The sequence below is a fragment of the Cebidichthys violaceus genome, unplaced genomic scaffold (assembly GCF_023349555.1).
Source record: "Cebidichthys violaceus isolate CVI_PGR_0920_01 unplaced genomic scaffold, fCebVio1.0.p SCAF_7, whole genome shotgun sequence".
Classification (NCBI taxonomy): Eukaryota; Metazoa; Chordata; class Actinopteri; order Perciformes; family Stichaeidae; genus Cebidichthys; species Cebidichthys violaceus.
This window is the reverse complement of record NW_027176927.1, coordinates 7571473-7592249: the sequence shown is the minus strand read 5'-3', so window position 1 is coordinate 7592249 and position 20777 is coordinate 7571473. Positions and strand designations below refer to the sequence as shown.

Here is a 20777-nt window from a genome sequence, read left to right as displayed (position 1 = left end):
TATCAAAGCCTCGCACCTTTTGTGTAACTTGATTGTAGACAAGAAACTAACAAGGTGAAGCTTGGATCCATCTTCAGAGTGTAAAAAAAGGCCAAGAGATCTTTTCACATTGTTTTTCTACACAGCTTTTATTTTCTGTATGTTTTTGGGTTGTCCGTCCCGTCCGTTTGTCTTCAAATCTGACACAAACGTCGACTTGTGCTGCCGTCCAAAAGTCCTTTCTGCATAGGAAGGTTCCTCACCGAGTAAAATGACCGGAAATATCTAAGTGACCGCCATGATGAGAGCTGTTCGAATCCTTTAAATGCTAAGGAAAGGTGCTTCAATGCTTCCTTTCTTAGCTCCTTCAGGACGCAGGACTTTTCTTTACCAAAGGAAAGGAGATAATTCCGCCCCACAATTCCTTTGGAAACATGTACTTTTGGCCATCCATGAAAACAAACGACATGCTTATCTTACACAGGTTTAACAATAATTGTGATACAGTCATGTACTAATGGGATTTATGTTGATGAATATGAATAGACAGTGACAACAATTTTGTTTCATTTAATATGTATTCATTTACTTTGAACATTTTTTTTTTTTTTTTTTACAATAACTCAAGAATTCACATAGTAATTATGACAATTTCGCACAAATGTCTAATAGGATAAAATTATGAAGGGGTGACATTAGACTCACATTAGCCTTTATTTCTATACTTTCTTTGAAGGTGGGTTTCACATGTGAATCATGTTTTATTCATACGATTAATTTAGGTTCATGGTTAAAAATTTTTATTGTGTATATATTTCCTTGCCAGCTAAAGCTGCACATCTAAGGTAGTATGGGTGTCGGTAGAAAACAGTTCATTTGTTACATTGTTTGTCGTAAAGCGCTTTGTGCAGGGAAGTGATGTGAATCAGCCTAGCAGATGCAATTATGCATGATGACGTTTGCACGTACGGTGGCTCTCAGTGGTCAAACAACTCTTGAAAGGCTTTTGACAGATGCAGAAAATCCAACCTTTTTCCGAAAACTTTAACTACAGACGAAAGTTCATTTTTAAACGAGTGGGTATAAAAAAAATAACTTTTACTTCTCTTTCAAAAAAAAGAAAACAAAAGGGTTAATCTAGTTTAGCAGAAAATAAATTTTCCCTCTGAAACTGAAGTGGTGACTGAAGAGAGTGAAAGTGAGCCTTGATTTCTTCTTTCCTTTACTCACTGTCTCCTCTGCAGACCGCCAAGAGGAAGCGGGGCTACATCAAGAACAAGCTCTCCCTCAAGAAGGGCAAGAAACTGACCAAGAAATCTTTATAGAAAGTCCGCCACCGACCGAGGGGCACACACTGTGGGACGGGAGAGGAGAAAAAAAATCTTAAAACACACCAAAAAAAAAACTTTCAACAAAAAAAAACAAGCAGCAACATTAAACCCACTGATTGAGATGAACAAGGAACACCAGAGGTTCTCCGGACTCCCTCAACCCGGCGGTCCAGGCTGGAAATGTTACCACCGCCTAAGAGAATGTGTCCAACCCCCAGCTGACCTTTGACCTGATTAGCGGGGTCAAGGTGAGATGTTGGCTCGTCCCAGATCCACCCACACGAGGAATTGTGACCTTTGACCCGCTTTTCTTTTTTGTACTTGAATGTGCTCGGAGACAGAGAGAGATCAACTGTCCTTAATGCAGGGCCTCAGTTTGGGACTGCTCTGTGCATTGCATCATTGAGATAGAAACAACACCCTGTAGGGGAGCCTACAGAAAACCAGACCACGGTCCTACACGAGTCCCCGAGCCAGCGCTGAACACCTGCTCAGACTGAAGCAAAGAGACTTTAGGATGATTGGAATGGACTTTATTCGATTCTTCATAGATATTCAATGTACCAACCTGCTTCCTTTTTTTTTTCTTTTTTTTTTCTCTCATGTGTTCCATTTCCTTTAACCTCTCCATCATTAACAGGAGCATGCATGTACACATATGTGCCAACAAGGAGAAGCCATCACTCGTCCTACAACTTTACTCTGCTGCGCTGAAGGTTCACATTATTTTAGAACAAGACTGCACAGCACTCTTTAAAGGACAATTACCATTTATTGCAACTTGGTCCATTTTATTTTGCGAGTTAACTGCTGAGACCCTCTGAACACCAGAAACCCAAGAAACATGGGTATTCATCCCAGTTCAGAGACTTACTGCCTGATTCAACTTTAATTTACTGTACTTGCCGTAGTTTTTTTTTCTTCTTCTAATTAAAGGGTTGCTCCAGCAGCTCATCATAGTCGGGGTACTCACAAGAGACCGATTTAAAAACAAACTTGTCCATAAATTGAGCAGCAGAGGTCTCAGAGATACCTTGACTTGTAGTTTTAGCTTGGGTCAAGCTCCAGAAACACTGGATCCCACAATTCCCATAATGTACAGGATGAACAGGATGGCTTAATTCCTGGGATCATTCATGCCTCATAAACGCTCACTTCTTTAACGCCTCCTCACTATCTGTGTGTAACACGGCAGACTAAAGACGTCATACATCTCTTTGATGAAACGCTTGTGTTCCTCTCAGACTTTGTTGTCGTGACGTCACCGTGCTCCCAGATCTCAGCAATGACTAAAACGAGTAGAATATTATCTGAACTGGTCGAGTTGTACCAAACCAGAACAATCATTTAATTAGTGTGTGTTATTGTTATCCGTATCACTCGTACAATGTGGACCCGCATTGAAACTCAGGACCAAGTCAGACCTACGAGAGAGTCGGGGTTCAGTTGGTACGACACAATAACATATCTTTATTAATGATGCTTTTAGGGAAGCCTGTCACAAACCCAGAGTCTGCATTGTATCAGTGAGAGAAACGTGTTGCTCCCACAGTCCAGCAGAATAGGACCGTTCACCAGGGAGTGCATGCACGTGCATTTCTGAGCTTCAGGGTGAGAAACGGACTGTTGAGACGTGAAGCAGTGAAATGCACGTGTGTGCATTTTTTTAATGATCACTCTGGCTGCAGGTTTACTGAACTGCCTGCTTTGCCTGGAAGGTGAATTGCACTGGAGTAAGATCGAGCACCACTGTGACGGGAGTGTAGCTGTAAATCACCTGGGAGTCACTACTACTTGAGGGTGCTTTATTTTTTTTGTTGCTAGTAACATAACCTAACGGGGGATTTCTGTCACGTCTGCCTGTGTAATTATTAAAAAACTAAACATTTGAAGTCTAACACTCATTTTGCTCCAATTTAAAACACTTTTTCGCAGCTGGCAGCATTTAAACCGCACTCTTCTAGTTTAAAAACAACGTGAATGGAAAGCAGCAGCGCCAGTTCCTCCGTCAGTCCGTCATGCATCCTCCGGTGTCTTTGAGTCAAAAGTAAGGCCTGGTTTGCCCTTTTTGTTGTCTTCCACTGTGTTAAGCGGATACCAGACTGTCGCTGCTTAATCCCTTTCATCAATTTAGACCAAAAAGTTCCGAAGTGCTCTGAGTGGTCAGCAGGAGGCTTCGTGGGATTTCAGAGGGTTTAAACATCGCACTCCGGTGCTTCTTTCTAATTGGCTCAATTGACACTTTTTTAGCTCTGTCATACAGCCAGTGGCATATTTTTTTCATACAACACAAGTGATCTGTTACGTTAAGTAATTTGTTCCCTCTGTGAAACAAATGCTTCCTCTAAATCCTCTTTATTCTCGTTCCCAAGAAACAACTTTGATTCTGTTGTGAGGTTTTGTCTGAGGAACGCAAAACCCAGGTGGAGAGGAACAGCATTGGCCTTAACAGAAAAAAGAAGAAACAACGTAGTATGATTTCCAGAGCTCAGAGGCAGTGAGTGTATTTATTACATAGACGATGGAGGCTGCCATGACGGGAGCGTCCTATCAGGAAAATGCAAGGATCCTGTCGGGGTTTTGATTTTCTTCCATCAATTGTAATGATCTGGATGCAGGTGTGAGAATGAAACATGCCTTTTTTTGAATAAAGAGGTTGAAATAACACCTGTTTTTTTGTTTTTTTGAACTCATATGCACAATGTGTTATCTACTTATCGTATACATTTAAATATATATGCACCTTTCCCCACAGGACATACTCTATACACCTACAGTCAGTGTACCCAGCCTTGAGCTGAACACACCTCAGTGTACACACAATGATACAGGATGTTCAGTTTATTTAACACAGTTTAAAATGTTACAGCCGCGACCATTCTCTAAAAAATGCACACAATAAAAACAAATACATACGTACAATTGCATTGACAAGAATGCATGGTTTCTACACAAACTGTTACAGCTCCGTTGTCGAAGCTACAATATACATTCAATACATCATCGAATGCATTCAAGAATTCTACAATGAGCACGTCCACGCTACTCGCAAAAAAACCACACGTACAGTTGTGACAACACCACGGAGAGATACGGACAGACGGGGGCTGATGATCTTAACACGCATGTGTGAGGAGCCTCTGTAAAATGTGTTCTGAGGTGGAGAGTGGCATTGCTTTATTGTTAAAGTGGAAGGCACCAAGAGCACAGGGAAAAAAAAGTCATCAAAAGTACGTCACTGTTTGGATTCAACCTCAAGAATACTACTTTCTTTTTTGTCATAAAAGAGTGTCAATTTGTTATTGTATTGCAAATAACTGCAGTCACCCAGGTGATCGACGACTGGTAAAATTTGGCAGAAAAATCAAACTCATTTAATCAAACGATCACCCAGTGTTTGCACCTGGAGTTGCTTGATTTCCATTTATCAGAATAAATTGCATAGTTTGCGTAGAACTGCCAACCGAATGTTTTGAGGAGCACCTTCAAACGGCAAAAGCAGCCTTGCTCTCATTTTATATTTTTAACTGTTTCACTGACTACTGCAGATGTTCTCTTGCCAGATGTTTGAAAAAGGACGTACCACACACAGGATCACACTGGTTCTTTTTCCCCCTTATTTTTTTTCAGCCCATTGACTACAAATTGCCTAAATTTCTGTTGACCAAAGGTTTTTACACGGGTTTCAGTGTTAAAAATCAACTTCAAGTGAACTTTACTGGTATAGCTCAATATTTCTAAAGTAAAAATGTCTCAAAGAGCTTTCACAAACTCACAATTTATAGAGACTTGAAACTTGTTTGAGGTAGGTAAACAGTCAAAGTCAACATAACCTTTTTTTTTTTTAAAAAGACGAGTGTTGCCTCGTACTGAAGCTGTGAGCCCTAGCTGTTCCTGTTTGACGCTGTCTGAGCCTCTCCGAATGTACCAAGTGGAGTTAAATAAAATCTAAATCTGGGTAATCAAGATGTTCAGTCTGATTGATGAAGCCAATTGAATCACTTGTACTAAAATTAATAGAGCAGTTGTCAGCAATGGTCTATTTGTAGTCAGTGGGCTTAGACGTGAACAAATACTGGCAGTGTCCTTTATTAAAAAAAACAACAACTACAGAATGGACAGGCTGTATTGATAAACTCAAGACAGTATCTGTTTAGAATACAATGTCTGTTAATGCCCCCCCCCGTTCCTATTGGCCAATATTATGAAACATTTTGAGCATTAATATTCAAACGACACTTTGACTCGTCTTGTCACAAGGCTCAGTAACAGTGGAACAACATTTAGTCCTCCTCGTCCTCCTCGTCTCCTCCAAATGACAGAAGGCTGTTATTTTTCATTGTCTTTCCAGACTTCACCACCTCCTTCTCCGCTGCCACCTCCTTCTTCTCCGCTGCCTCCTCCTCCTCTACCTCCTGCTGCTCCTCCTCCTGCTCTAACTTCTTCTTCTGTCCCCCATCGCTCTTCTTCTTCTTTTTGCTGGAGCTGGCTGTGATGCCCTGGAATTTGTCGGAGGAGGAGCGCTTGGCGGGTTTCTTGAACAGGATTTTACCGTCGGCAGGAGGTTCGTCATCTGCGAGGCAGGATGGATGTGTGCAAATCATCAAAACCAACTTTGTTTTGTTTTTTATTCCAATTAGTGTGCAAAGACTGGTTTTTAATTTTAGATGCTTGTAGTATAACACTGAGCCTATCAGCAGCGATGTGATTAAAACATTTAACTGACACACTGCATGTCTATTAAAACAAACAAGGCCCACTTTACATTACGATAAATGGTTGATGATCGGTCCGTTTTACCTTTCTCTGTGCCACCTGCAGGACGCGTTTCGCCCTTGATCTTCTTCACGTCCTCTGCGCTCAAGTCTCCTCCTTTTAGAACCACAACTTGAGGTAACTCGTCCTCCCGATCACTCCCGCTGTCGTCATCCAGTGTCGGCATCACCTGGCGCTGGGAGATATAAAAGAGACAAAAAGGGTTTCCTTTAGCGGGACACCCAGCCTATGAGTGCACTAGTCCCGTTTAATAGAGGTTCATTCACCGCGACGTTACAGTGGATGAGAGAAGGGAAAGCGGCTCGTGGGTCCAATGCGCGTGGTTGCGTCTTGTTTCAATGCTAGTGAATTATTTAATCAGCAGACTGCCACTAAAACCCACTACAATATAACACAAAGCTGGTAGAAGAGACAGCAACCGCTGCGACTCCACTCAAATGAGCTAACTTTAACGTTAACGAAATATGTGCAGCTAGCTTATCGTTACCCGAGCTAGCCAACCCGCCACATACCTTAGTGTCAACATTCGGTCCTTCTTTATAGCCAACATCATTTTTAAACTTCTTCAGAAAGGACGGTTCCGCTGGCTTTACCCACGACACGCCGCTGGCCTTGTTTTTGTTCATCGCAAAAGGAGAAATACAGCAGACACCCAAATGAAATACAGGCCCTAAATATATTTTTCGATAAGCAGAGTCTCACCAAAACACAAGATACGTCATTAAGATGGGCCACTGCTAGTCACGTGACTTCTGACGCTACTGCGATTGGTTAATGCTGTGGAAGTGAAGTAAAGACGGCGACAATAGGATCGGAAGTTGTCTTCAAAATAAAAGCGTCAATTTTTAGTGGAGGCGAAAACAACTACATTTCGTCGTGTGGCAAATATCGGGGAACCGAACATTGCTGTTGTGATTAAGATAGATGACTAAGGTTAATGGATTTTGACAAGGTCTTAAGTATTTTTGGAAGTAAATATTTCCTTACTTTTGTGTGGCATCTCCAGACACCTTCAGTAAACGTTACTGTCATTATGAATACAGCTGCACCGAAGGCGACACTTTCGGAAGACACTGCACAAAATGACAAAAAAATATAATTAAATGCATGTAATATTTGGTTCTCGTATCCTTTACATGTGCGGGGTCTATGCTGTGTAGCTATCGGTTTCGAGTCGGATTTTGTTTTGAAAATCTCTACCACGGTCTGTCATACGTGTGTTTATATCTTGACACTGCTATAAGCGGTGTAACTACTATGGACTCCTCTTCCGGTAAAGTGTGTCATTCAAACATGATTTCAGGGTCTGTGTATGCATTATTAGCGGGCTTTTTGGGTGCCGCTGCCTCGTTGTCTGCCAAGCTGTCACTCGGTGCAGACTACTTGAGAGACATGTGTGAGTCGGGGCTCAGCGGCTGGACTCAAACACACGGTGGAACTTCAGCCTGTGACTGGGTGAGACGAACTTTACGTACTGGCAGTTCAATGGACATACACAACAGTCTAAACAAATACAGTAACACCCGTTTTGTTACCCCTGGAACACAGAACTCTCATTCGTGTGAACTGGGTGTCCCAGTACCCATACTAGCATACTATTCAGTATGCCAGGAAAATATTTATGCTGCGTTCCAAATCTCATACTTTTACTTTTTACTTTTAGTACATACTGCAGCTGCTCTGACAAAGTACACACTGTTGCATTATGTATATATATATTTTTTACATTATACTTCCTCATAACAAGTCTATTAGAAAATGACCCGACTTCTCTCTTGATTTATTACCTCAGTAAACATGAGTTTATGGTCTCAATCTCTAGTTTCAAGTCTTCTTCAATACAGCATGATGTTCATTTGGTAAATTATGGTCCATTTAGAGTCAAATAGACCATAAAGAGGAGTGTGCTGTTGGGAACGAAAAGGAACGTGTTTGATTTATCAGCATTTAAGAAAACTAAATTATCATCATCAATAGAATTATTGATGATTATTAATAATAACGGGGCACCAACCTGCGAACAGGGACCAATAACCAAACGATAAACAGAACAGCTCAGACCACGTATGACGTAATCTGAAATGTGGCGATGTCTCTCGCCAGACCACAAGATGGCGGTAGACAATATAACTCTCGTTATCTACATGTGCCTGAAGCTGTTAGCACACCCCGAAGCTACATTAGCTTAAAGCTATATGTGTATGTGGGTTAGTAAAAGAAGAGAGAAAGCAAACAAAACAAATAAATCCTCCAAAAACAAGATTAAGATCCTCCCCGCCGCGGTGGAGTACGGAAGATTGTCCTCTCAGCTACAGAAACAAAGCCGGCAACTCTTTGATTGCACAGCCGCAGTTCTGACCTCTGAACTGATGAGAAACAACTTTCGCCTCCGCGAGCGGTGAACCATTTAGACACAAATTCAGTGGTATGAAATACACGGTGACTTCTACACAACATTGACGATCTCGATCGCTAATCTCGGCAATTATTAAGCATACACCACGTTATAAAAATGACAGTACTTTAAGCAACACAAAACAAGATAATGAAACACAGACTAAATCTACCCAGACTCTATTCGCCTTAGTCGCAATCGTGGCGATTGATGCGGTTCTTCTGAGTTGTCGGTGGAACTCAGTCAGTGCGGCACTGTGATAAAACTCTCTTTGGGCCGTTAAGGGAATTTCCGTCCTTACGGCTGGAACAAAGTCGACTTGGGTGGAGAGGAGAAATGTGGTTCTCTCTCTCTGAAGAAGTCCGTTTCTTCACTTATGCGGGAAAAGTGTTCTCTTCCTCGTCCAGGATGCAAACAAAACAAACAGTCCAGTCGATTTGTCCAGCGAATATAAAACTGTTAAAATACCTAGGATTTCTTTTAAAAGGGAGCAAACGTTGCGTTCATGCTTCCTTGTCCGACCAGGGGTCAGAGGAATAAGCAAGGAGCCGAGAGGAAGAAACTGTTTTATGGAAACAATGCAGAACTGCAGGGGTCCTGGCTGTTGGTAGCCCTCTGCCAATTACATTGCAGAGTTGCATTTGGATGACGAGTTAACACCTTAATGTGAATTTCTTCGTAGTGGGGGTTTGGTGCTTATCAAACCAAATCAGAGTACATCCACACAACTCCGTTTTCGTTTGGAAACGCACATGTTTTGCTACGTTTACACTGAGCATCCACACTACGCCGGCGTTTTCGAGCACCGTAAACGGAGGAGTTTAGAAACGATCCCGAAGCCGGATAACTTTGAAAACTCCGGGTAGCGTATTCGTGTGGACGGACGGAAACGCATAAGTTTGGAAACGATGACATAGACACCCGCGATCGACTACCAGGTTAATTTAATGCGGACAACTGATTACAGGCGTTGCTGACCTTGTTGTCTTTACTAGCAGCTGTTGTCCAGTTAAAGTCTGGAGGAAACAGCTGTTATTGTAGCGATCAGTGAGCAGCGTGAGAGAGAGAGAGATCAGTGAGCGGAGAGAGGGAGAGAGAGACCCGCAGCGCTGTAACCAACGTTAAGTCTGAAAAATAAAACTTATTAAACTTTCCACGAACTGTATCTGTTTGAGTTTATAGAGGAAGATTTGAGAGAAGATCTTAAGTATCAAACACGTACTTACTTACGATCATTAAAGACTACTTTATTACTCTGGTTGCTTAGTTACAAAATACGACAATCTACTTCCTGTTTACATCGGCGCATGCCCAGTGTACGTGAAGAGTCACGTGATATTGGTTTCCAGGCGTGTGGTGTGGATGGAGATCATTTCAGAAACGATGGCTGAAACGCTGTGTGGACGAAGATCGTTTTTGTTTGAAAACTCCGTTTCCAAACAAAAACGGAGTAGTATGGATGTAGCCTCAGACTGGGCCTTGCCTGCAGAATCGGCAGACTCAGACTTCTTTGTCTCCGAGCACATGGTCAGATCCAACAATGCTTTAGGGCGGGCTTACTGTGATTGACAGGTCGCTGCCACTACCAGAGCCACTCTGCATTCCAAATATGATAACTTCTGGTTATTGGTTGCAAAAAAGCCAAGATAGCAACGGCCAAATTGCCATACTCGAGGCCTCAAAGGTCCACAAACCAATGGGTGACGTCATGATTACTATGTCCACTTCTTATATACAGTCTGGATGTAGTAGATCAGGGATTCCCAAAGTGTGGGGTGCGCAAGCTGCCTCTAGGGGGTGCACAAGAGGAAAAATGTAACGGTGGTCTAATGGTGTAATAGTTAATATTAAATATAATTTAAAAAAAACTTCATTCATTCAGCAACATTCATGCAAATATGCTAAACAGGCTGAAATCAGGGAAACTGTCTGGTGGGACATCTGAAGCTATCAGTCATAAAAGAGGAGAGGGACAAAGAGAGAGTGAGGAATCGGAGGCGAGAGAAACGGAGAGGTGCGTTGGGGAGAGACCAGCAGAAGAAATTGAGCAGGAGTCAGAGAAAGATGAGACGGAGGAGACCGAAAAGGAGGAAGGGATAGCACAGACAAATTGGGAGCACATAGGCCCATCGCGGAGTCAAGGTGAAAAAAGAGGAAACGAGAGTGGGCATCAGACTGGGAAAAAAAAGAGGAAATATGGTGAAAATGATCTGGGTCTGGGCTTCACTTGGATTGGCAATGCAGATTGCCCAAAGCCACAGTGGGTAGTGTGCAGTGAGGTTCTGACTAACAGCTGTCTGAAGCCCTCTTATTTACATCGCCACCTGAACACCCAGCATGCCAGTGCAAGTCAAAAGCCCCTTACATTTTTTATATCGAAATTGGAGGATGTTGTATTCTATGAAGAACTTCCGGAGAAACAAAGGACGTCTTGGATCAAAACTTATAATAAAGCGTATTTAATAAAGTAAAAAGCTTTGTGAATACAGAGTACAAATCTCAGCTGAGGATTCGCCGGCTTCTGCAATCCACAGACCCCTGAGCAGTTAGCTGTCTCTTGCTCCACCCACGAATCCCTAGCAGAGTACGCACGCAGGTATATATACAAAAGGTGTGGGGGATTGGGGGTGCATGAACCCAGTTGGGATGTAGAAGAGGTTGCGTGGCCTAAAAAGTTTGGGAACAGCTGTAGTAGATCATCCTGGTATTTTTTGGCATACTACATTTGACATACTATGTATTGGGACATACTAAATCCTTTTCTGGCATACTAAACAGTATGATAGTATCTGCATTGGAATGCAAAGTTAGTATGTCCCATTACATAGTGTGTCAAATGCAGTATGCCGAAAGAATGTTCTACTACATTCCGACACACTAAACATGCTTTTCTGGTTATACTGACCCACAATCCTTTGCGCAGCAGATATAAGAGTAAGAGAGTCAAAGTTCAGGGTCCCACGGAATGACGAAGTAGTATGTCCCAATTACATGCATGCTGCATGCAACAGTACGCACTTTGTAAAGGCAGCTGCCGTATGTACTAAAAAATAAAAAGTATGTGATTTGCAACCCAGCTTATGTTATTCCTACACCGAGGAGACAGAACATACCGCCTTATAATCACGTCGTTATGACATAAGCTAATGCTAAAACATGATATACAAACAAACATTTGTCAGCCGTCTGTGGTTGCGTGGCTGACTGCTGTTTCCTGAACTGTTACAGCTCCACATCCCCCTGCGGCTGCTGTGCGGAGGCCTGCTGTTCACCTGCAACGCCGTCATGTGGACCTTCTTCTCCAAGGCTCTCCGACACTGCTCCTCTTCGGCCAGGGCTACGGTCACCACCACCGCATCCAACTTTGTCTCCTCAGTAAGCATCTCCACCTCTTATGGAGGCTCTTGTAGGCTGTTCACTTTATCGATTAACTTTCTAACAGTACTGAGTCTGTGAAAGGAAATGGACACGGAAGCATAAAGGATTAAAGGTCTATCTTCTGTTCATGTGTCCAGGCCGTCCTGGGGTGGCTGATTTTTGGAGAGAGCCATGCAGCTCTGTGGTGGGCGGGAATCTCTCTCACGCTGTGCGGACTGCTGGTGCTTCACGGATCCGCGCCTCGGACACATTCACCGGAGGAGGGCAAAAAAGACAAGTAACGTAGCTCACTCAGAGGTAGACGGTAGACCACGTCGCACAGAGCTGATGGTACATTCTGCCGCAGAAAACACACAGTTCTAGCTAATTCGAGACTTTTCCTCGCTTACATCCCACCTCAAAACTGGCGCTGCAGCACCTGGCTGACCACATAACGAACGTGGAACCAAATCACCCAGACTTGGGGGCTTCTTAATCTTGGGGGGTCACCATCAAGGATAAATAACACACACACTGGACCATTGTTGCACCACATTAAAAGACGCCTATCGCTCTGCATTCGTGTGCAGCTTTGGGACTCAAATCAGTCTCTCACACAGAACTCTGAAGTCGGCGGCAACCATGAGCGTCGAGCATGTCGTGGATAAGCCTTTATCGCTGCTGTGTTTGTGCTGCAAAATGTTTGAAAGTGGATTTAACTGAAAAAGTGTTTCAGCTCTGTGAAAGACACAATGGATGTACATCTGGAAAAAGGCCTGACGTTTAAAGAGGCACAACAAGGACATGGATGTGCACAGGCTGTCATCGGAGCTCAAGCAAAAAACAGTTTTTATCTGCAAACCTACGGCGACTGATTCATAAACACATTTTGAAATATCGCTGTGTAAGATTGAACAGTCAACTCCTGGACTTTGTGCACAGAATGTTTTTATTGATGAATTCTCTGAATGTTTGTCCTTTCATGGTCACTACATCTGATAACCTTTGCATTTGAGGTGATATTAACATTCATCTTGGATGTCCCTCTAACCCACTTGCTCTCGATTTTTCGACATTTGATCGACTCTTTCATTCCTGCATGTTGTAGATTTAGAGACATGACTATTGCAGTTCTCTCTTTGTAGGAATCAGTCCCCCCCTGTCGCCCCAGAACTTGTTGAGAACGCAGCGGCACAGGTACCAGGAAGCCGGTACCTGTGCCGTATTGGCCTTCTTTCACTGGTTACAGTGAAGTACAGATTCATTCAAGATATTTTTTCATTTGTTTTTAAAGCACTGCATGGAGTGGCACACGGTTACATCTCTAAATTGTTCATCCCCTGATCCACCTCCCGACCCCTCATATCACAAGCCAAGAAAGGGGATCAAGCTTCTTCAGCTGTTGGTCCTAAATTGTGGAATAGTTTGGCACTAACAGTTAGATCTTCCACCTCCATCAATACCTTATAAAAACCTGTCCAAAGACTCAACTTTTTTCTTTAGCCTATTAATTAGCATCAAAAACACATGCCTGACTAAACTGTGGTTTTTAGGTGATTTAGTTGTTTGTGCAATACTGTTGTGTTTTTTGTTTGATCAAGATACTATATGCTTGTATTCATTGACTTCTATTCTCTCTTAATTGTTGGAATGCTGCTTCAAATGATTGTATCATTTTGATATCTTTTAAACTTTTTGAATTGTAGCAATTTTGCTTTTATGTTTTTTTCAGTCTTTTTCTGCTTTTATAATGGGTGTGTAATGCGCAGCTTAGAGTGCGTGATGTCACCGCTAGAGTGAAGAGGAGCTTGAGATTCTTGTGAAAAAAATGTTTGTCTTTTGCCACTAACTCCACAATTTTCAATCTTCATGCATAATTTTTGGATGGAATAGTAGCTAATCTTGTCCTTGTCGTAGACACATGACTGTGGAATCCCACAGATTTACAAATTTGGCACAAAAGCCTTTAACTGAGAGGAAAACCAACTTTCTGCTTCATAGAGACCAATGTTAAATTTGACTTCAAGAACATCTTCCACAGAACACGGTATCCCATTTCTAAATCCTCAAAAAGCCAATCGCCAAAAAGCCAATTTAAGCCAAATTTTTTACACTACAGACACCATTTTCACACTATCTGTTCTTCAATATTAATATTGGAGCGATTGGAGCTACGGTTATGGGGTTTTTTAGGTTTTGTTTGACAGGTGTTTCCCAGTTTTTTCTCTATGAAATGGCTGCAGGCACACAGGTGTCAGTAATTCAGCTAATTATTGATGTTTATAAACACACAGACTCACAGACTGTCCAACCGCTGCATCGTCACCATGGCAACCAGTGACACACACACGCACTCTCTCTCTGTCTGTCTGTCTGTCTGTCTCTACACACTCAGTCCGTCTAACTATCTGCCTGCCTGTCTGTCTCTCTCTCTCAATCAGTCAGTCCAGCTAACTGTCTGTCTGCCTGTCTGTCTGTCTCCCTTTCTGTGAATGAATCCTGTCATTTAATAACCTCTGTTTGTCTGTTTCATGCATTCTGATTTTGTCTCCTCTCCTCCTCTCTCTCCCACCCAGCCCCACCATTTTAAAATAAAAGCCTCATGGATTAACTGTATTTAAACATTAAGCTCAAAATTAGGCTTTTTTGTTGAAATAATTAATGCTCTTACTAATACTGCGACAACTACTACTACTGCTGCTAATATTTCTAGTATTACTACTACTACTACTGCTAATACTACTACTACTTCAACTACAACTTTTGCTGTTGCTACTACTACTACTACTGCTATTACTGCTACATCAATATTATTACTACCACTACTGCTATTACTACCACTACTATTACTTATACTACAACTGCTACTACTACTACTGCTATTCATGCTACTACCAGTACTAATACTACTACAGCTATTAGTACGACTGCTACTAGTACTACTACTACTGCTATTACTGCTACTTCAAATACTGCCATTACTATTACTACTACTACTACTTCTTCTACTACTACTGTTATATTAAATACTACGACCACTACTACAGCTATTACGACAACTGATACTACTACTTCTACGACTTCTTCTAATTACTAATACTTCTACTACAACTACAACTTCTACTACTACTACGACTACTACAACAAATGTCCCTGCTGCTACTGCTAGTACTTATTCTAATGCTACTAATACTTCTACTACTAACAATACTTCAACTACAACTTCTACTACTACTACTACAAATATCACTACTGCTACTACTAGTACTTATTCTAATGCTACTAGTACTTCTACTCTTACTAATACTTCTACTACAACTTCTACTACTACTACTACAAATATCACTACTGCTGACATTTTTTAAGCCACAGAATCCGTTCAATATCAAAATGTTCAGCTCTTTCAGGAGAGGGGTGATATGACTTTTCATATTTGTAATCTTTAAACTTTTTGAATTATTAAGCTTTTTGCAAGTTTTTTTCAAAGGGATATCTATGGAGAAAATCTTCAAATCCTGTTAAACTTCTTCAACTTTCAAAGCCTCATTTCTCATACTTTCAGCTACAGACACCATAGTTAGACGTTTCAACTAGAAGGGTTTTCAGCAGTGCAGTTTAAATGCTTTCGGGCTTCAACATTTTTCTGACAGGTAGTCTCTCATTTCTGTATTTTCAGCAATGTTTTTGCTATTCATTTCAGCTTTCAGCATTCCAACACATTTTCAGCAGGAAATGCATTTTCTAGTAATAATATTCTTTCGGGTGGACGGAAAGTTTGGCGCGCTTCTCCTCACACAGCGTAGCCAACACCTGCACAAAAAATACACCAAAACGTGCGGCCTGATTGGTAATGGTGTGCAATGACTTTTCTCAGAGATTCGCCCAGCGGTTTTCCCGAAAATCCCCAAAAACGGAGCAAAATTTCCCCATTGACTTGAATGGGGTTTCACCGTGAAGAGAGCTAAAAAAACACGTAACTTTGGACCCATATTGACCAGCCATACTTTAATGTAGAAACATGATTAAAAGTTTAAAACGTAGACAAAATGATGAACGTTATTGAGCCAAATGGACATTTTGCTAGCTAGCATAGTTTTCATGAAGTCACCGATTTAGTTTCAGCAAAACTTTGGGTCTGTTTCAGATTTTATAATGGGTGTGTATTGCGCAGCTCGTTAAGTGCTAGAGTGATGACATCACGGTCAGAGTGAAGCAGAGCAGGAAAATGTTCTGTGATTTTTTTCCAAACAAATTGCTCCCATTCCCACAATTTTTACTCTTTATACACCATTTTTGGCCAAAAAGTTTGGAAATGTTGTGCTGGTCGCAACAAAGTGGCTATGGAATCCAACGGACTTACACATTTAGCTCAAACAGCCACAGTGCGACATGAACTCCAAATCAGAAAAGTAATTTCGCAGAGAAAGCAGACGGTACCAGTTTTGTACTTTGCGCTGGAAGTCACATTTTTAACACCACAAACATAAAAACCACACTAAGGCGTTCGGCAGAGTCTTATCTCTCTCATGGTCCAGTTATTTTAGTGATTGGACTCATGGTTTTGGTATAAAGTGCATTTGTTTGACAGGTGTTTTCCAGTGTTTTCTCATTAAAAGGCTGCCAAGCTCACAGGTGTTCTTAATTCAGCAAATTACTGATGTTTATAAACACAGACTCACAGACTCTCTAAGCGCTGCGTCGTCACCATGGCAACCAGTGACACGCACGCACGCGCTCTCTCTCTCTCTCTCTCTCTCTCTCTCTCTCTCTCTCTCTCTCTCTCTCTCTCTCTCTCTCTCTCTGTCTGTCTGTCTGTCTGTCTGTCTGTCTGTCTGTCTGTACACAGAAAGATTTACAAATAAATGTGACTCACAAATGCACGCAGAACAAATATATTTTTGCATTTGTATGCATTTGTGTGTTTTTTTTTGTTTGTGAATTTGTGTGTATTTTTTGTGGATCTCTTCACATTTGTTGGTGGGTTTTTTGAGACTCCCCTGCCTGGCCGGATTCACAAATACATTTTTTTTTAACATGGACCTATCCGTAGCCAATCAGATGTCAGCCATGCAGATCTCCTCTAGAGCAGTGATGTTTTGGGGCTGTCGCTGGGCAACACGGACTTTCAACTCCCTCCAAAGATTTTCTATGGGGTTGAGATCTGGAGACTGGCTAGGCCGCTCCAGGACCTTGAAATGCTTCTTACGAAGCCACTCCTTCGTTGCCCGGGCGGTGTGTTTGGGATCATTGTCATGCTGAAAGACCCAGCCACGTTTCATCTTCAATGCCCTTGCTGATGGAAGGAGGTTTTCACTCAAAATCTCACGATACATGGCCCCACTCATTCTTTCCTTTACACGGATCAGTCGTCCTGGTCCCTTTGCAGAAAAACAGCCCCAAAGCATGATGTTTCCACCCCCATGCTTCACAGTAGGTATGGTGTTCTTTGGATGCAACTCAGCATTCTTTCTCTTCCAAACACGACTAGTTGAGCTAGCAAACTTCAGGCCCATCTGAAGTTTGCTAGAGAGCATTTGGATGATCCAGAAGAGGATTGGGAGAATGTCATATGGTCAGATGAAACCAAAATAGAACTTTTTGGTAAAAACTCAACTAGTCGTATACCTATGATGAAAATTACAGGCCTCTCTCATCTTTTTAAGTGGGAGAACTTGCACAATTGGTGGCTGACTAAATACTTTTTTTCCCCACTGTACATCATATTCTATTCTGTATACATCACCCTTATTACTGAAGTGAGTTGAGTCTTACTGTGCAGCCAGTCAGACATGTCCTTCCACCTCCAATAATGGGCCTCGTGCATAGGACACATGTGTGAACTCCCTCTTAAACAACTCCGATTGTGTGGGAGACAGAAACGGAGACAGCAGCAGCATTTTCTGTCCATTAAATGTCCATCATACATAATTTCTCTACCTACCAAATTTATAGGGTAGTGATAAGACAGTAGAAATGAATGTTTGTCTGTGATGTTATCTAACATACAGGATAAGGGCTTTGTGTACATTTCACTAATTGGTATGCCTCCTGAGCCAATCAAAAATGTAACATATTTACCTTTAATAGTTAACGTGTTGTGGTAACTTTCTAAAAACTTAGAAAAAATACCAAAAAAATCTGGTATGTGGGTGAGTGGTGTTTGTATGGTTTCTAATGTGTGTATTGATGTACAAGTTTGTCATAGGCAGAATCTAAAGTTAACTCACCCTCTGTGTTGTAATGTGTGTGTGTCAAATGGTCCATCACTGAGGTCCACCCCACCCCGCTGCGCCTGCTCCTCCCCTCTTGACTGCTGATATTGATCCCTCCCACCAGTCCTGCCGCCATGGAGATTGTGGGCCGTCCCTTAGACAATGTCCAAGTTGCCACTTTTATGGCACACAAAGTTTTCAGCTGGTGTGTGTTTTCCAAAGTCAATTTTCCTCCTTGCCTGTCATGGCCTGATTACATTGTCAGCTGGGCCTCCTCAAGTTTGAGCTGACGAAAGTCTTTGCTTGTTCTCTGTCGTTGTACTGCTTCTCAGCGTGTTCAGCATCTTGTAATATGGTTGCAGTCTTCCATATCACACAATTCTCTTTAGTGTGATGTTTTTCAGATTCATAGATGGCAGGAAAGCCTTCTTACAAAGTTCTGTCGTATATAACATATTCCAGGTTGATTACGGCGGATTATGGTGTGAATGCCGCACATCTTTTATGATAACGCACAAAGGAGGTCATAGTTCTCTTTAATTCTGTGAAGTTGCTCTTTGAACTCTCCACATGAGTCATGGCTTCTTCTTCTTCACGTCTTCTTTCTCTGTTGTAATGTCCTCTTTTTCTTGCGTTCAGATAATCCAGGTTCATATTGTCACAAGTGTTCATTGACGGGCTTGTAGCTGTGAGCGTTGACATGGTGCCTGTAGATTTTGATGAGTCTCGTCCTTCTTCATCCTCGGAGTGTTGAGTGGTGGGTGTTGGCTGTCATGTTGTTTGTGCCAGGGGAGCATACAGCAGCGGCGTTGCAGAGACCAGATCAGGATCCACTCGACCATGTAAAACAAATACAAAACAAAAAACAAAAACAAAAGTTCAGCAGTATATTTTCCTTTTCTATCAGTTGTATGTGTCTTATTCAAATTCATCTGTTTCTTTCTTTACCTCTTGGACATTACTTCATCTGTTTCTGCTTTGCCTTTTCCTCTCTGCTCCAGACATGGTTTGAGTTGATCCAATTTTTGTCGTAGGTTAAAATTGCCTTTTCCAGGGAACCCCAATTTTATCCATTCTTCCAATTGTTAGGCCGTCTGATTATCTTTGTCCCACATGTATTTTATTATTGGAGGTAAGACCATGGCATCAGGCTGCTCAGGCTCATTCTATGACTTTTTATCATTTCCAAATGTTTCACCTTTATTTTTATTATATTTTTTTTCATATCATTCTTTTTTTTTCTTTTTTTTCCCCAACTCTGTGTATAATTTCTGTATCAAATTGAGACTGAATAAACCTCCCGCAGGAAAACCATCTTCGTTTACCCATTTGTTTGGATGCCGGCAACTCACCTCCCCATATTTGTTTTTCATGAACATGACATTGGGTCCATCAGGGCGGAGTAACCTTGGCACTATTCTGGCCCCCATATGCTAACCTTTTTACTTATATGGGTCAAACACGCGTGTATTTCTTAAACACAGTCGTCACTGTGAGTTTCAAGATTCGTTTTTGGCACAATCTGAATAAAAGCCGTTGCTCTAGACTCCCAGTCTAAGCCTTCTCTGTAGACACAGCCCTTCCTTACAGACTCTTAGTCTCTTTGGTCAAGCAACTTCAGCGCTTAACGCCTAACCCCAAGATAAAGCAGGCGCCAAACGCTCACCTCTGTTTCCCAGCATAGGTCAAAGGACTTCAATGCTTAGCGTACCTCCCTCCAAGGTCTGCAACATGCAACACTAAACACTCATCCTTGTTTTCCAGTCCTCCTCTTCTCTAGACAACATTTACTTACAGACTTTCGTCTCACAGGCCAAAGGACTGCAGTGCTCAACGTCTACCTCCTCGAAGGTCTGCAACATGCAACGCTAGACACTCATCCCTGCCTTGTTATCTACGGGTCAAAGGACTTCAGTGTTTAGCTCCAAATGCCAAACACTCACCCTTGTTTTCCAGCTACCCAATCATCACTGCTCAGAAAAACGCTAAGATATGAGTTGCACCAACGTCCACAATAAACCCCACAAAACAACATAAAAGAAACCCCAATGTGAACAATAACAGACATATTTGCTTTTCAGTCTCACGATATGGTCTTCCAGGATACATTTCACTCATACGATTAATTTTTATAATTTCAGCGACTCACCAAATGAGAATTTGTAGTTATTTGGACTCAACGGGTCCTTCAGGATCGGATCCCAGTGAAGACGATCAGGACAGGGATCGGGCCTCTCTCTCTTAATTTTGTCTGGAGGTACGCAGAGGCAGAAGGGCCAGTTCACCGATCCCTGTTGGCTCCTGACGATCTTACAAGGGATACTGTTCGTGGCGCCAATTGTGGTGGAAAATATTCCTATACCCGCTTTGCGTGAGTCTTTTCATGCTGAAATACATAATACCAAAAACCAGGTTGTCTTTTAAGTATTTATTCTCTGCGCAGAGAAGATTCAATCATCACAACAGAATGCGTACAGTCTCAGTGAGGAAGAACCAAGAAAAAAGTGAACACGCTTTCTTTATACAGAATGAGCAAAGGTGGGGGCCGATGGCCAATGTTACAGACATTTCGGTCTCAGACTTTTGGTCTCAGACTGATAGGAATAACAAGTGAAAACAAACAGCCAGCAACCAAAACAAGCGGCCCAAAGGCCTTGGCATGGAACATTCTCATACAACAGTTAGTTATCTATGTGAACAGGCAAGGGAGAATCCTTCTTGTACAAC

The 20777-nt window shown here is 42.0% G+C and overlaps 3 protein-coding genes across 4 annotated transcripts in view; 2 read left to right on the top strand and 1 right to left on the bottom strand.

Moving 5' to 3' along the window:
• Positions 1–3975, top strand: part of LOC137891440 (dolichyl-diphosphooligosaccharide--protein glycosyltransferase subunit STT3B) — a 60534-nt gene extending 56559 nt beyond the window's left edge. For both annotated transcript variants that reach the window (XM_068736036.1, XM_068736037.1), the window contains exon 16: positions 1224–3975. In XM_068736036.1, coding sequence (XP_068592137.1) covers positions 1224–1304 — 81 coding nt within the window. In that variant the 3' untranslated portion in view covers positions 1305–3975. The remainder of the gene's footprint in view (positions 1–1223) is intronic.
• Positions 3976–4136: 161 nt separating this feature from the next.
• Positions 4137–6834, bottom strand: kiaa1143 (KIAA1143 ortholog). The gene is made up of 3 exons (XM_068736038.1): positions 6599–6834; positions 6111–6261; positions 4137–5883 (listed from the first exon to the last, which is right to left on the bottom strand). Exons 1-3 carry the CDS (start codon positions 6710–6712, stop codon positions 5594–5596), a joined length of 555 nt encoding a protein of 184 aa, XP_068592139.1. The 5' UTR covers positions 6713–6834; the 3' UTR covers positions 4137–5593.
• A 506-nt stretch (positions 6835–7340) lies between these two features.
• On the top strand, positions 7341–14698 carry LOC137891680 (transmembrane protein 42-like). Its single transcript, XM_068736413.1, has 3 exons — positions 7341–7541; positions 11710–11856; positions 11997–14698. Exons 1-3 carry the CDS (start codon positions 7344–7346, stop codon positions 12138–12140), a joined length of 489 nt encoding a protein of 162 aa, XP_068592514.1. The 5' UTR covers positions 7341–7343; the 3' UTR covers positions 12141–14698.
• Positions 14699–20777: the final 6079 nt, after the last annotated feature.